Source organism: Rousettus aegyptiacus, unplaced genomic scaffold (genome assembly GCF_014176215.1).
Source record: "Rousettus aegyptiacus isolate mRouAeg1 unplaced genomic scaffold, mRouAeg1.p scaffold_m13_p_6, whole genome shotgun sequence".
Lineage (NCBI taxonomy): Eukaryota > Metazoa > Chordata > Mammalia > Chiroptera > Pteropodidae > Rousettus > Rousettus aegyptiacus.
The window spans coordinates 64,820,753-64,832,799 of record NW_023416309.1 but is presented as its reverse complement, the minus strand read 5'-3'; the positions used below and the strand labels follow the sequence as shown (position 1 = coordinate 64,832,799).

General features: G+C 54.1%; 1 protein-coding gene across 1 annotated transcript in view; it reads right to left on the bottom strand.

Moving 5' to 3' along the window:
* The window catches only part of MYO15A (myosin XVA), a 55,016-nt gene extending 48,208 nt beyond the window's left edge, over positions 1–6,808 (bottom strand). Inside the window, exon 1 of the mRNA XM_016145201.2 lies at positions 811–6,808. Coding sequence (XP_016000687.2) covers positions 811–4,395 — 3,585 coding nt within the window. The 5' untranslated portion in view covers positions 4,396–6,808. The remainder of the gene's footprint in view (positions 1–810) is intronic.
* Between the last annotated feature and the right edge of the window lie 5,239 nt (positions 6,809–12,047).

The window sequence follows — 12,047 nt, the reverse complement described above, 5'->3', positions numbered from 1 at the left end:
CAAGCCAGCTGGCTGCCCGCTCCACGGGGCACCGTCTGCATAGGCTGAGAAACGCCTGTTGCCTCTGTATGCCCCGCCCACCCTAGGCATCCCGGGGGAGGCTCCGGTGACCACCCCCCTTCGCAGATGGCCACTCAGAGTCAGACTCGCATTCCACCACTAACATGGCAGCCAGGCACAGGCTTGGCACCCCTCAGACAAGCTGCTTGCCCAATATCCCACAGGTGGCCAGATTCCTGGCTCAGTCCTGATGCACTGTGACCTTCTGGGTTTCTGTTTCCCCACAGTGCAATGAAGAGGCTGGAAGTTTGGTTCCTGAGTCCCTAACCTTAGATAGTCCAGAATCCTCCAGCTCAGGAGACTGCCATTAAGCAGGAACCCAGGAGAAAGGACTCCAATTGAGGGGAAGGTCAGGAGGAGGCAAGAGGAACAGCATGGCCTTTAATGTGGGATGGGACAGGGTGGATAGTCAAGTACTGCAATTCTGTACTCAGCCAAAATCTCTGAGGGGTAGGAAGGGGTCAACATGCCATCCAGACTGGACCAGGACAGGGCTGCTCAGAACCCAAGCTAGGACAAGATCCCTTTCCCAAAGTGACCTGGGAGGAGTTTCTGGTGCCTCCGTTCTGTGCCTAGGCATCCGCTTGTTAAATCCTCCAGAGGCTTGGGGAGCCTGGAATTGTTCTCCCTAAGTTACAGATGGGAAGACTGAGGCCCATACAGGCAGCAGCTCACCAAGGTCCTGAGGCTGTCTTCTGCCTGTTTCCCAGGACACAACCCCCAAGCCCTCCCTCTGACCTGTGCCCATACCTTGCTCCACCAGCTCTTGGGGCCAACTTCTTCCCAGGGGCCCCCATGGGACAGACAGGCAGCTCCAGAGTCCAGGCGGCAGGATTGGGGGTAGGCATGTACTTGTGGCCAGGGTTTGTGGGTCTTTGCTGGCAGCCAGAGGCAGGACCAGAGCAGACTCCAGGCTCTTGGCTTGAAGCTGGATTCTGGATCTTGGGTCAGCTGGGTAGGGGGCTGCTGGGTGGCAGGACCAACTGGCTGGAAAGAGTTCAACTTTTGCACCCGAGGCATAACCACAGCAAAACGCCCAGGACCTGCTTGGTGCTGCACACCTGCCTTGGGCAGGGCCCCTGGGATCCCAGTGGGTGCCAAGGAAGCTGGGGCACTGGTTAGCGTCCCCCAGCGGCGCCATGGTGGCCATGCAGACCTCATCTGGTCACATGCAGCCAGTGGGTGGGAGAGGCTGAGCCTTAGTGCCTTCCGCTCTGGGGGGGACTTTTGGGGGAGCACTTGGGTTGGGGGCTCGGGCTCTGCTGGTGGCTGGTGGTCCCCCCAGGGAGCCTCTTCTTCGGGTTGCTCAGGGCCAGGGCTGGCTGATTTGGCCAGCTGTCCAGGCCCCAGGTCATGGTGTCTACCCAGGAAGACACTGGTGAAGTCAGAGGCTGGGTCCTCCAGCTGAGAGGCAGGGGCTGGCACAGGGTTTTCAGGTATAGGGGGTGGCCTGGAAAAGCCCTGGCGGCTGATAGCACCTCCCGGCCAGGGTGAGGGTGAGCGCTGAGTGGGAGGCATGTCCACGTCCCAGCTGGGGACCAGCGGGGGTACTGTCCAGGGTGTCTCGGCATCCTCAGACTCACGCTGGCTTTCCTGGGGATCAGGGGTAACCGCAGCTGCAGCCACTGCTGCCTGCCAAGGCCCAGGGCTCGTTGGTCGGTGGAAGGGCTGGCGCACTCTGGGTTTCACAGCTCTGGTGGGAGGTTCGCTGAGACGGCGCCACGTGTGTGGGAGGCGTGAGGGCAGGTTGAGCGAGCAGCTTCTCGGGCTGGGGCCCAGCAGAGGGGGTGGTGAGGGCTGCTGCGAGTCGCCAAGCGTGGGTGAACAACGGGGTGCGCCCAGACGCCCAGAGACTCGGCGTGGGGTCAGGGGCTCTCGCAGTGAGCGGAAACGCCGGAGTGGGGGAGAGAAAGGCGGCTGAAAGGGGCCGGAGCGAATGGAAGGCTGAGGGGACCCGGGCCCCATAGGGGAGCGGTAGCCTAGGCCCGGCAGGCTCCTCAGAGAGGGCTGGGGAGACGGCCAGACCCGCCTACGCGACGCCGGTGGGGACGGCCCAGGGAAGCCAAAGGGCGCCCCTCTTCGGTGGGAGCCCCGGAAAAGTGGCCGAGGTCCAGAGAAGGCCAGCAGGTCAGGGGGCACCTCAGGGCTCACGCAAGGGGCCTCCACAAAGGCCCACCAGCTGTCCTGTGGTGTGAGCGGCACGTGGGCCGGGGCAGCCCAGGGTGGTGGGTGGCGGCGGAGTGAGCCATAGGGCGAGGCTGGTCGGGGCAGGCCCGAGAGGGCAGAGGAGAAGGGGGCGTTGGGCGGGGGTCTGAGGCTGGGGGGCTGTTGCGGCGCGGGAGGGGAGATCAGCGCACTCCAGTGGGCAGGCCGTGTGGGCGCACAGTGTGAGTTGTTGTTGTTGCACGCGCGCGCCTGGGCCCTCCTCAGCACGATGGGGGTGCTGGGCCGGTCGGGATCCATGCCAGCCAGCTTGTAGCCAAAGCGCTTATAGGCCGCCTCCCTGACTGCTGAGCCCCCCAGCCGGGCCTTCTGGCTGCCCCTGAGCCGCGGGACCGGCTTCTTTTCCGACAGCGTCTTTTTGAGAAAGCGGGCCAGCGAGGTGGCCGGGCGAGGTGGAGGACGGCCAAACTCAGGGCTGAAGCCCAGGCCACGGTGGGCGCGGTGGGCGCCGAAGGCTGATAGCGCACGCTGGAGGTTGCGCTGGCGCGGTGTGAGAAAGCCCCAGAAAGGGTGGCCATAGGGCCCGGTGGGCACCTGAAGCATTTCCTCCTCTTCCTCATCCTCCTCTGCATCTCCCAAGGGCAGGGGGATATCCAGGGAGGGGGGGAGGGGCACTTCCAGCTTCTCCTTCCCAAACAGCTTCACCTGGGGCCGCGGGAAAAGGCGGAACTTGCGGATAAGGGAGAGCTTGGACCTGGCAGGTTTATCCATGCCTTGCTGCTCGAAGAAGGCGGCGCTGGGTAGGCGGAAGGAGGTGCCCTGCCGCTCCCTAGCTGCCTCCTCTGGCTCCTCCAGCTCTGCAATGTCATCCATGGGATGGGCATAAGGATTGTGGGGCGAAAGGATGGGTGGCGGCACCCACGGGTACTCGAAGGTCGACTCCTCTGGATAAAGGTAGGGCACTTCGGGGGGATAGATGGCCTGGTCCCCACCTGCATAGATGCCTTCTGCATAAGGGACGCTGTAGGGAGCAGCATAGGGCACTCCATAAGAATCAAAAGCAGGTACATCATATGGAAGGTTGTACTGGAGGTGGTAGGGTGGGTATGGTGCTTCATAAGGTGCAAAAGGGTCCAGGTAGTAGCTGTATGGGTACGGCTCGCCCTCGTAGCCATAGCCATCATAGTAGCTGTAGGGAGACGTGTACCCCCCTGGGGGCGCGTAAGGGGGCTCGTAATCGTCATAGCCGTAGCCGTAGGTGGATGTGGGATAGTAGGAGCCACCATAATAGTCAGGGTGGTAGTAGTCATAGTGGTCCTCGAGCGAATACCTATGGAGATGGTCTCCGTAGGGTGGCCAGGCCGGGCTGTAGGGACCGTAGGCGGCTAGATAGGGCTCTTGCTCTTCCTCGTACTGATAGAGCGACTGCCGGTCGTAGTAATCGTCGCCCTCGCGATGGTAATCATAGTACTCGCCAAGGTCTTGAAAGCCCTCGAGCCCGTACAATGACTTGCGGGAGCCCGCGTGCCGAAAGGGGGCCTCATCCTCGAAGGGCAGGAAACCCACGGGCTCTCCCGACGCATAGATGCTGCGGCTGCGGGGGAACCTTCGCAGGCGGCCTCCGGGCCGTAGGATCTCAGCACCTGATGGGAAGGGCAGCTTGCGGGAGCCCACACGGGAGCCAGAGCGGTTGAGCCAGGCATCCATTGTGGCCCGCTCGCTGCCAGACTCCTCGGCCTTCTTGATGAGGAACTTCTTGGTAAGCCAGTTGATGGCTGTGGAAGCCTTGCTGAGTGACTGGGCGCGCGGCCTGAGGCGGCCGTATCCGCGACGTCCGGGGAAGCGGATGACCATGAAGGACGGCTTCTTGCCTTTCATCGCACGCTTCTTCTTGCCCATGCGCATCTGCGTCATGAGCTTCGACGTCGACTTGAGCACAGTGCGTGCCTTCTTCTTGCGTTTGGTCTTCTGTGGGCCGGTGTGGAGGCCCCAGAAGAAGGCTGAGGCGCTGCGGAACTGGCCCTTCTTGGAGATCTTGGGTGTGCGATCGCGGAAGCCCATGAACAGCCGCGAAGTCCCCTTCAGGCTCCGTTTAGGCTTCTCCGGCTCTGGAGCCTTCTTCCCCTTCTTCCCTTTCTTGGCTTTCTTATCATCATCTTCCTCCTTCGCCATGGTGACAGCCTACTCACTGGGCTGGGGCCAGTGTCACAAGCTCAGGGACTTGGAGACAAGGGGACGTCCCGGGTCTCCTGCCTGTGGTGGCACACGCAGACTCTAGTTATGAGCTGCCAGGACTGGGTGGCTTGGGGAGGAACGGCTAAGCTGCTTCTGGCTGGGACCAGGATTCCGAGAGGACGGATCCATAATTCATCTCCTTCAGACACCGCATTGGGTTTCACTCTCAAGCAGTAGTGGAAAGTGCGTGGGTGTTATTTACCCGAGAGCAGGGGAAACCTGGTTGAGGACTATGCTGAGGGTGACCATCTTGGCTCTAAAGTCACAGCGAGGACCACCCTGGATCAAGCCCTCCCTGTGCCTCAGCCAGTTTAGCCCACCAAAATGAGTGCTTGGGTCACTGCCACTTCACAGAGGAAGACACTGACCCCCAGAGAGGGGAAACCACCTGCCCTAAACCACCCAGCACATCTGTCTGTGCAGGAAGTGGAGCTACGTCTCCTGAGCCAGGGTAGGACGTTTAAAACCCACATAGTTGCCTTGGAGGGGAACCTTGGACCCTCCAGGTCCTGGGAGAGGGTAGAGGGGAGTGAAAAGGGCAGGTGCCCAGGGTTTTGGTCAGTGTAACTGGAGCTGGCGGGCTCTCGGGAGCATGAATAATGCATTGAGAACCAGGCTGCCAGCTCAGAAGGCAGGGCAAGGTGGGGGCATTTCAGTGGAACTTCAGCAAGGCCTTGTGAGACCATATGCCAGGGGGCTGGGGGAGCAGAAACAGAGGATGGGTCAGGCCTGGCTCTGATCCTCGGCTCTGCCACTGACTGGCTGTATGGCCTCAGGAAAGCCCTTGCCCCCTCTGGGCCTCAGTTTCTTCATCTGTAGGATGGGAGTGATAAGCTGTGCCCTGTCTTCTTCACAAGGAGAAACCAAGACTTGATGGAACTGTTGAGAAACGTAAGTGGCTGGAGATGCTACATGTGTGGCTCATATCTGAGGTTCTTGGCCTCTCCTCCCGGTTTCTGCCCTTGCTAAGAAGTCATTGGCCAAGTGGACCCCTCCCTCTCTGGTTACAGCTGATTGCTCCAGAGTGGACACTTGACACAAGGCCATATGACCACTGTCTGGTCAGTGACCAGTCCACTTTTGAGAATCTGCACTGTAAGAGGTAGGAGCTGTGGCTTCTTTCTCCTCTCCCTCCCACTCTTCCCCTCTCCACCTCTCCCTCTCCCTCTCTCCAAGGATCAAGGATCAGGACACACAGGGCCCAGGGTGGTTGAAGACAGACCTCCAGCTAATATCACTGAACTTCTGTTTAGTCTTCGGGTCCCAAAGCAAATTGGTCCTTTAAGGTTTTGCATAGGAGAACCCAGGGCAGAGAGGTTCTAGCTCTGGTTTTGCCACTTGTTGACTCCATGCCTTCGAGCGGTTTCAGAGCCTCAGCTTGCTCAGCTATGAAATGGAGACAGTGAGAGGCCTTTCTCAGACAAGAGGCGAGGAACCGAGAGGTGAATCTGCGAGTGAGCAAGGTCTCTTTCTCCCCATCTCCTCACTTCTTCTGCCTATTCGCTTTTTTTTTTTTTCTCTTGTCTCTGTTCCTCCCCCAAGATTCACTGAAAGCCAGTCAGGTGCCCAGTAATTCAGGAAGGGGGTCGTGCCAGGGGCTAGTGGTACCTATTTCAGGCAACCCCAGGGAGTGGAAGGGAACTTGATGGAAACTGGAGCAATCAGGTGGCTTCCAGGGTGAGGTGGGGGTCATGCAAGAACTGGGCCTTGAGCAGGGTGGAATTTTGAGGGGATGTCCACTCTCCACATCACCTTCTATACTACCCATTCTCCTGCTTTGTTCTGGGCTGTGCCTGCTCCCCGCTTGAGGAAAAACAGAGGGTAGGGGGTCATTCTATCTGAGCCCAGAAATGCCAACAGCCACCCCTTTCCCTCCTGGAGCTGATTTCCAAATTGAGGTCCCAGCCACTATTATCTCATGAGGTTCTCATGAGATGGAGGCCCCATCTCCATTCTCCAGATAAGAAAACAGTCTCAGAGGTAAAGTGACTTGTTCAAGATCACCCAGCTTGGGAGGGTAGAACTGGGCTCAGACCAAGGCCTTGGTGGGTCCAAAGTCCTTCCTGCTACACCCTCCTGCCTGCTGGACTCCTGGATACTTGGGCCATCATGTGGGAGGGAAATTGGATTCCTCAGTCGGCCTGGACCCTGACCCTCAGGGTCCTATAGCCAATATACATTTGCTTGGTTATTCATTTATTAATTCAGAAGTTATTTTTTGAAAGCCTGCTGTGCATCTGGCTTTGTCTAAGCATGGGGGATACAGCTAAGAATAAAACAGATAAAAACTCTACCCTTGTGGAGTTTACATGTATGGGGGGGGGGTTATCAACAAACCAGGAAAATAAGTAAAAGATGTAATTGAAGATGTAATTGGTTAGGTGGCAATAAGTGCTGGGATTGTAATAAAGCAGAGAAGAGGCGTGAAGAAGTAGATGTGTGCAACATTAAATAAGGTTAGGGATGACCTGCTGGGAAGTGACACTGGGGTCAAAAGCTGTAGGAGGAGAGGGAGGGGGTCCTGGGGGAAGCACATGGTCCTGATATGATGGAGGAAGAGCGAGGCCAGGGTGACAGGAGTACAATTTAGGGGCAAAGGTAGGAGGTGAAGCCAGAAGTTGGGGCTAGGCATATAGGGCTTTGTGGGCCATAGTAAGGACTTGGCTTTGCATGTGAAGCCAGAGCCATGGGAGGGTTTGGGCAGAGATGGGATGGGATTGGATCTCAGTCTTCACAGGATCTCTCTGGCTGTTGCAGGGGGCCTGAACCATGCTGGGGGCAGTGGAGATGGAGAGAAGTGGTGAGATCCTGATTATCTTGCAGGTAGAGCCAACAGGATTTATAGGGGAGTCATAAGTATCTCCAAGATATCCTTATTTAACAAGGGCAAGGATGGAGAGGCCATATCTGAGATGAGGATGGCTGTGGGCAAAGCCAGTATGTCAGCTTTAGATATGTTGGTTTCAGACGTCTCTTGGGCACAGCCAGGGAGTTGGGGAGGAGGCATCATAGAGCTCAGGGCTGACAACATCAGTTAGGGAGTCAGTGGCACTTATGTGGTGTTGAAACCATAGTTCTGAAGGATGACACCAGGGAATGAGTGCAGATAGCGGAGAGACCCAAGGAATGAGCACTGTTTGGGGCCCAAGGGGGTGGCAAGTGGCTGAAGAGTAGGACAGGGCAGCTGCAGCAAATGGGCACATGGGTAGGTTAATTAAGGACAGCCGACCATTGGAAGCAGCTACATAGAACGACAAGCAGGGGTGGGGCGGGGGGTCCAGTAGAGTAAAGGGGGAAAGGGGGTTAACAGCCTGATGGAAGAGAGTTCAGGGAAGAAAGGACTGTGGTGGTCACAGGGTGTGTGTCCCTGTGAACATACCAAAACCCACTGCATCATACATGCTTTAGTGAGTGAACTGTATGGTGTGTGGATTATATCTCAATAAAGCTATTCTTTAAAAAAAGGAGCAAAGGAGGGCGGAAGGAGCCCATTGCTGGGAATGTATCCTACAGAGCCTCATGTACACAGGGAATGGCCTACATACCAAATTACTCATTGCTACAATTCACCATGGTACATTCCACAGTGTACTACACAGCTATGATAAAAAACATGAAAGATCTCTGTGTATTGATAGGGAAGATCCCCAGGATCTGCTAATAAACAGAACAGGGCACAGAGCGGTGTATTGTCTATAATATATACCTAGGCTTGTCTTTTTGTATGAAGAGTGTGTGTGTGCGTGTGTGTGTGTGTGTGTGTGTGTGTGTAAGAATGTAAATTTGCATTTCCTTTTATTTACATGTAGAAATAGTAGAAAGATACACAATAAATTGATCAAAGTGGTTATCTTGCTATACATCTGTGGTTTGAGTTTTAAAACATGAATACATTTGATTCAAATGAACAAAAATGTAACATTTAAAACGAAAAAATGAAAACGCAGAAAAAAGGAATTAAAGTGAGTGAGTGGGAACATACCTTCAGAAGAGCTCCCAGAAGAATGATAGGGCTGCAGGGTCTAAACCCACCCCCAGGCTCCATGTGACATTTGAGGAAACTGAGGAGGGGAAAAGGGCAGGGTTGTTTTGGGCTCAAGGACACCTCCCACAGTCACACCCCCTGTCTGCCCCAAGTTGGGGGATCTTTAGCCTCCTAGAGTTTGTCCAGGAAAATAATTGAGAGGCCAACATGGCAAGTGGCCAATAGGCTTGACTGGGGCCTATGGCACACTCAGTGGGCATCTTTAGGCTCTGAAGCCCCATTGTTCAGATGAAGAGACTGAAGCTCAGAGAGGTGAACGTAGCTATAGGAGAGCCCAAGGCACTTAGAGGAGCCCAGAGGGATATGGAGCCAGGTGGCTCAGAACTCTGGGTCAGGTCCGGTTCCCGTTTTGGATCAGACCACAGCAAATTGTGTAGCCTCTACACTTGGTTCTTCTCATCTGTAAGTGTAGGTGCTAATATTGCCTTCTACCCCCAGGGCTGATGGAAGCATTAAGAGAGAAATAGCTGGGCACAGTGCCTGGCCTGTAATAAAGTGCCGTTACTGTTATTATTGCTGACATCAGTATTATAGGCTGCTACTCCTATCTGCTGCGGGAAGGTGGTCTGGGTGACTGCTGGCAGCAGGTCCTGCCCCCATGACCCTTTCTGGTCTCTGGGGCCGAGGCTTGCCCCCAGGCTATGTAGGTAGTGCCCCACCCCTCCAGTCATCTTGAGCTGCCCTTTCTCTGGTGGGTTCAGGATCCCCCTTCCTCTTCAGGGTCCTCAGTCTCCACAGCAGGCACAGAGGGGTATCAGGGAATAAGTCTCTTATTTATGCCTCATATACTGGTTGTGCACTTATGTGCCAGGCACTGTGCTGGGCACCTGTGGGGTCAGAGCAGAGCATAACCAGGCATGGTCTCTGCCCTTATGTAGCTCCCAATGTCACAGGGAACACAGACTTTAAGCAAAGAGCCAAACCAAAAAGGGAGAAACTGCAGCTATGGGAAGAGCTATGAAGGCCAGGCCACAATGCAGGTAGGCAAACACGGCATCAGAAGGCCAGGAAGGTTGTCCTGAGTTGATGACCCTAAGCTGAGATCTGAAGGATAAGAGGGAGCTAATTGAATTGAAGAGGGAATGGTGTTTCAGGCAGATGGAACAGCAGATGCAAAGGCCAAGGGGTGAGAGAGGCAGAGTGACGGGGGCATGTAGAGTGAGAAGCAGCTAGGATGGCAGGAGGGACCAGCCCCATGAGGCCATAGAGGCTGGGATGGAACTTTGGTCCCCAGCCCTAGAGTAGTGGGGCGGGGGGCATGGCGGGGTTTAAAAGCTGTCAGAAATGTGACCAGATTTTCATTTCGAAAATAAAAATAACCAACATTGCCAAGTGTTACTATATGCCAGGCTCAGTGCTGAATGCTTTCCTCTAATAAAATCACTAGATTCTCACAACATGCAAGATGGGAACTGCTATTCCCATTTTACAGATGAAGGGCCCAGTCTTAAAGAGGATAGGTCACTCAGCCAAGAAAGAGCCGACAGTGAGAAAATGATGAGGCCTGTGCTGAGAACTACCAGGCTACACACTACTCATTCAACCTCTGCTACAATCTCAGGAAGTAGAGACTATTATCCTCCCCACTTTATAGATAAGGAAACAGGCCCAGAGAGGTCTAGTAAGTTGCCTGAGGCCACACAGCTTGAAACTAGATTCAGGCCCAGGCAGTCTGGTCCAGAGTGTCCATGCTCTCAAGCATTGCCTCATATTACTTCTTGAAAGGTATTCTAGAAAAAGCTCTTGTGCCACTGTGTGAAGGATGAGGAAGGGATACACAGTGGAGGCAGGGAGAGAGAAGATAGTAGCTTGGCCTGGGACAGCTGTGACAGAGTACAGTGGACACACTCAGTAAGGGGCTGCATGGGGGTCTGAATGAGAGTGGAACCTGGGGGACCCCCAGGGTTGGCTTGGTGCAGCTGGATGGAGAGCAGAATTATTGTGAGGTGAGGTGGGTGGTGTGAGAATATCACAGATTTGGTCTGGGACAAGGAGGGTTTGGGGTGTAGGGACATCCAGGTGGAGTGAAGGATGTGGTTTAGACTCACAGATTGGGTGAGATGGAGGCTCAGGGAGGTAGGGGTAAGGCTGTCTAGGAGAGGGAGAGAATGAGAAGGAGGGGGCCTCAGATTCCAGTCCTTAAAGACTGTGTGGGAAGGAGGCGAGGAGGAGCAGCTGCCAGAGGGGGCTGACACCAGATGTGCCAAACTATGACAAGCTTGCCCAAGCAAATGGGGTTAGAAATGTTCGCTGTTTAGCAATGTGTGGCATTAGGGTTTGGCAGTACCTGTTTTGATGGCATTTTAGAGAGGCCTGGCATCAGGAAATTGACACAGGGGTGGACTTGCAGAAGCTAAGCCATGAAAAGGAGGTGGCCATAGAAATGAGGCGCTTAGGGGTCTCATGATTTTTTCAATGGGAGAGGCGGACAAAGAAAGGGCTATATGAGGATGCAGTAAGAAAGTTTGCAAATCAAGGAGAGAGGGCTCTGGAGAAATCAACCCTGCTGACACCCTGATCTTGAACTTCCAGCCTCCAGAACTGTGAGGAAGTAAATTTCTGTTGTTGCGGGGAGGGGAAAGATAGATGGGGTAAAAGGAGTCAAATATGTGGTGACAGAAAGAAATCTAACTATGGGAGGCAAACACACAATGCAATATATATATATATGTCTTATTGTTACATTGTACAGCTGATTTTGTTAATCAATGTCACCATAAAAAAAATAAATTATAGTACAAGGGCAGAAAAAAAAATTGTTTAAGCCACCCAGTGTGGGGTACTTTGTTATGGAAGCCCAAGCAAAGGAATACGGATTAGAGTTAACCCTTGAACAAAGGTGTAGTACAGACACAGACAACCCCTGTGCAGTACAAAATCCGTGTATAACTTTTGACTCCCCCAAAACTTAACTACGAATAGCCTGCTACTGACCGGAGGCTTTACTGATAACATAAGCAGTTAATTAACACATATTTTGTTTGTTATACGTATCACATACTATATTCTTACAATGAAGTAAGCTAGAGAAAAGATGTTATTAAAATCATAGGGTTTGCCTGTGAACTTTTTCAGATTGTTGCAAATCTCCAAAAAGTTTCCGATATATTTACTGGAAAAAAAATCCATGTATAAGTAGACCCATGCAGTTCAAACCTGTGTTGTTCGAGGGTCAACTGTAGTTGGTGAATTAAGGGGACTGATCCAGGAGAAAGGGATGGAGGGAGTGAGGGAGGAGACTGAACCATTTGTGGCATGGCATGTGGAGGCCCTGAGGAGGGAGATGGAGTGCAGATGAGTATGGGGTTTTGGGAGACAAATTTTCTAGCTTGGGCTTGAGGGGAGCATGGCGGGTTTAGAAGAGTTGCCAAGGGGGAGCTAGGGCAGTCAATGATGTGGGGAGACGCCCAGCCATAGGTAATACAAGTGCCCCCAGCAGCATTCCTAGAGCTGGATGGGATCTTGAGGACAGATGAGTTCAGGGTTTCCTGCTAAAGGAGGTTTCTAAAATGAGGACCCATGGAATCTAAGCTGGACATAGAGA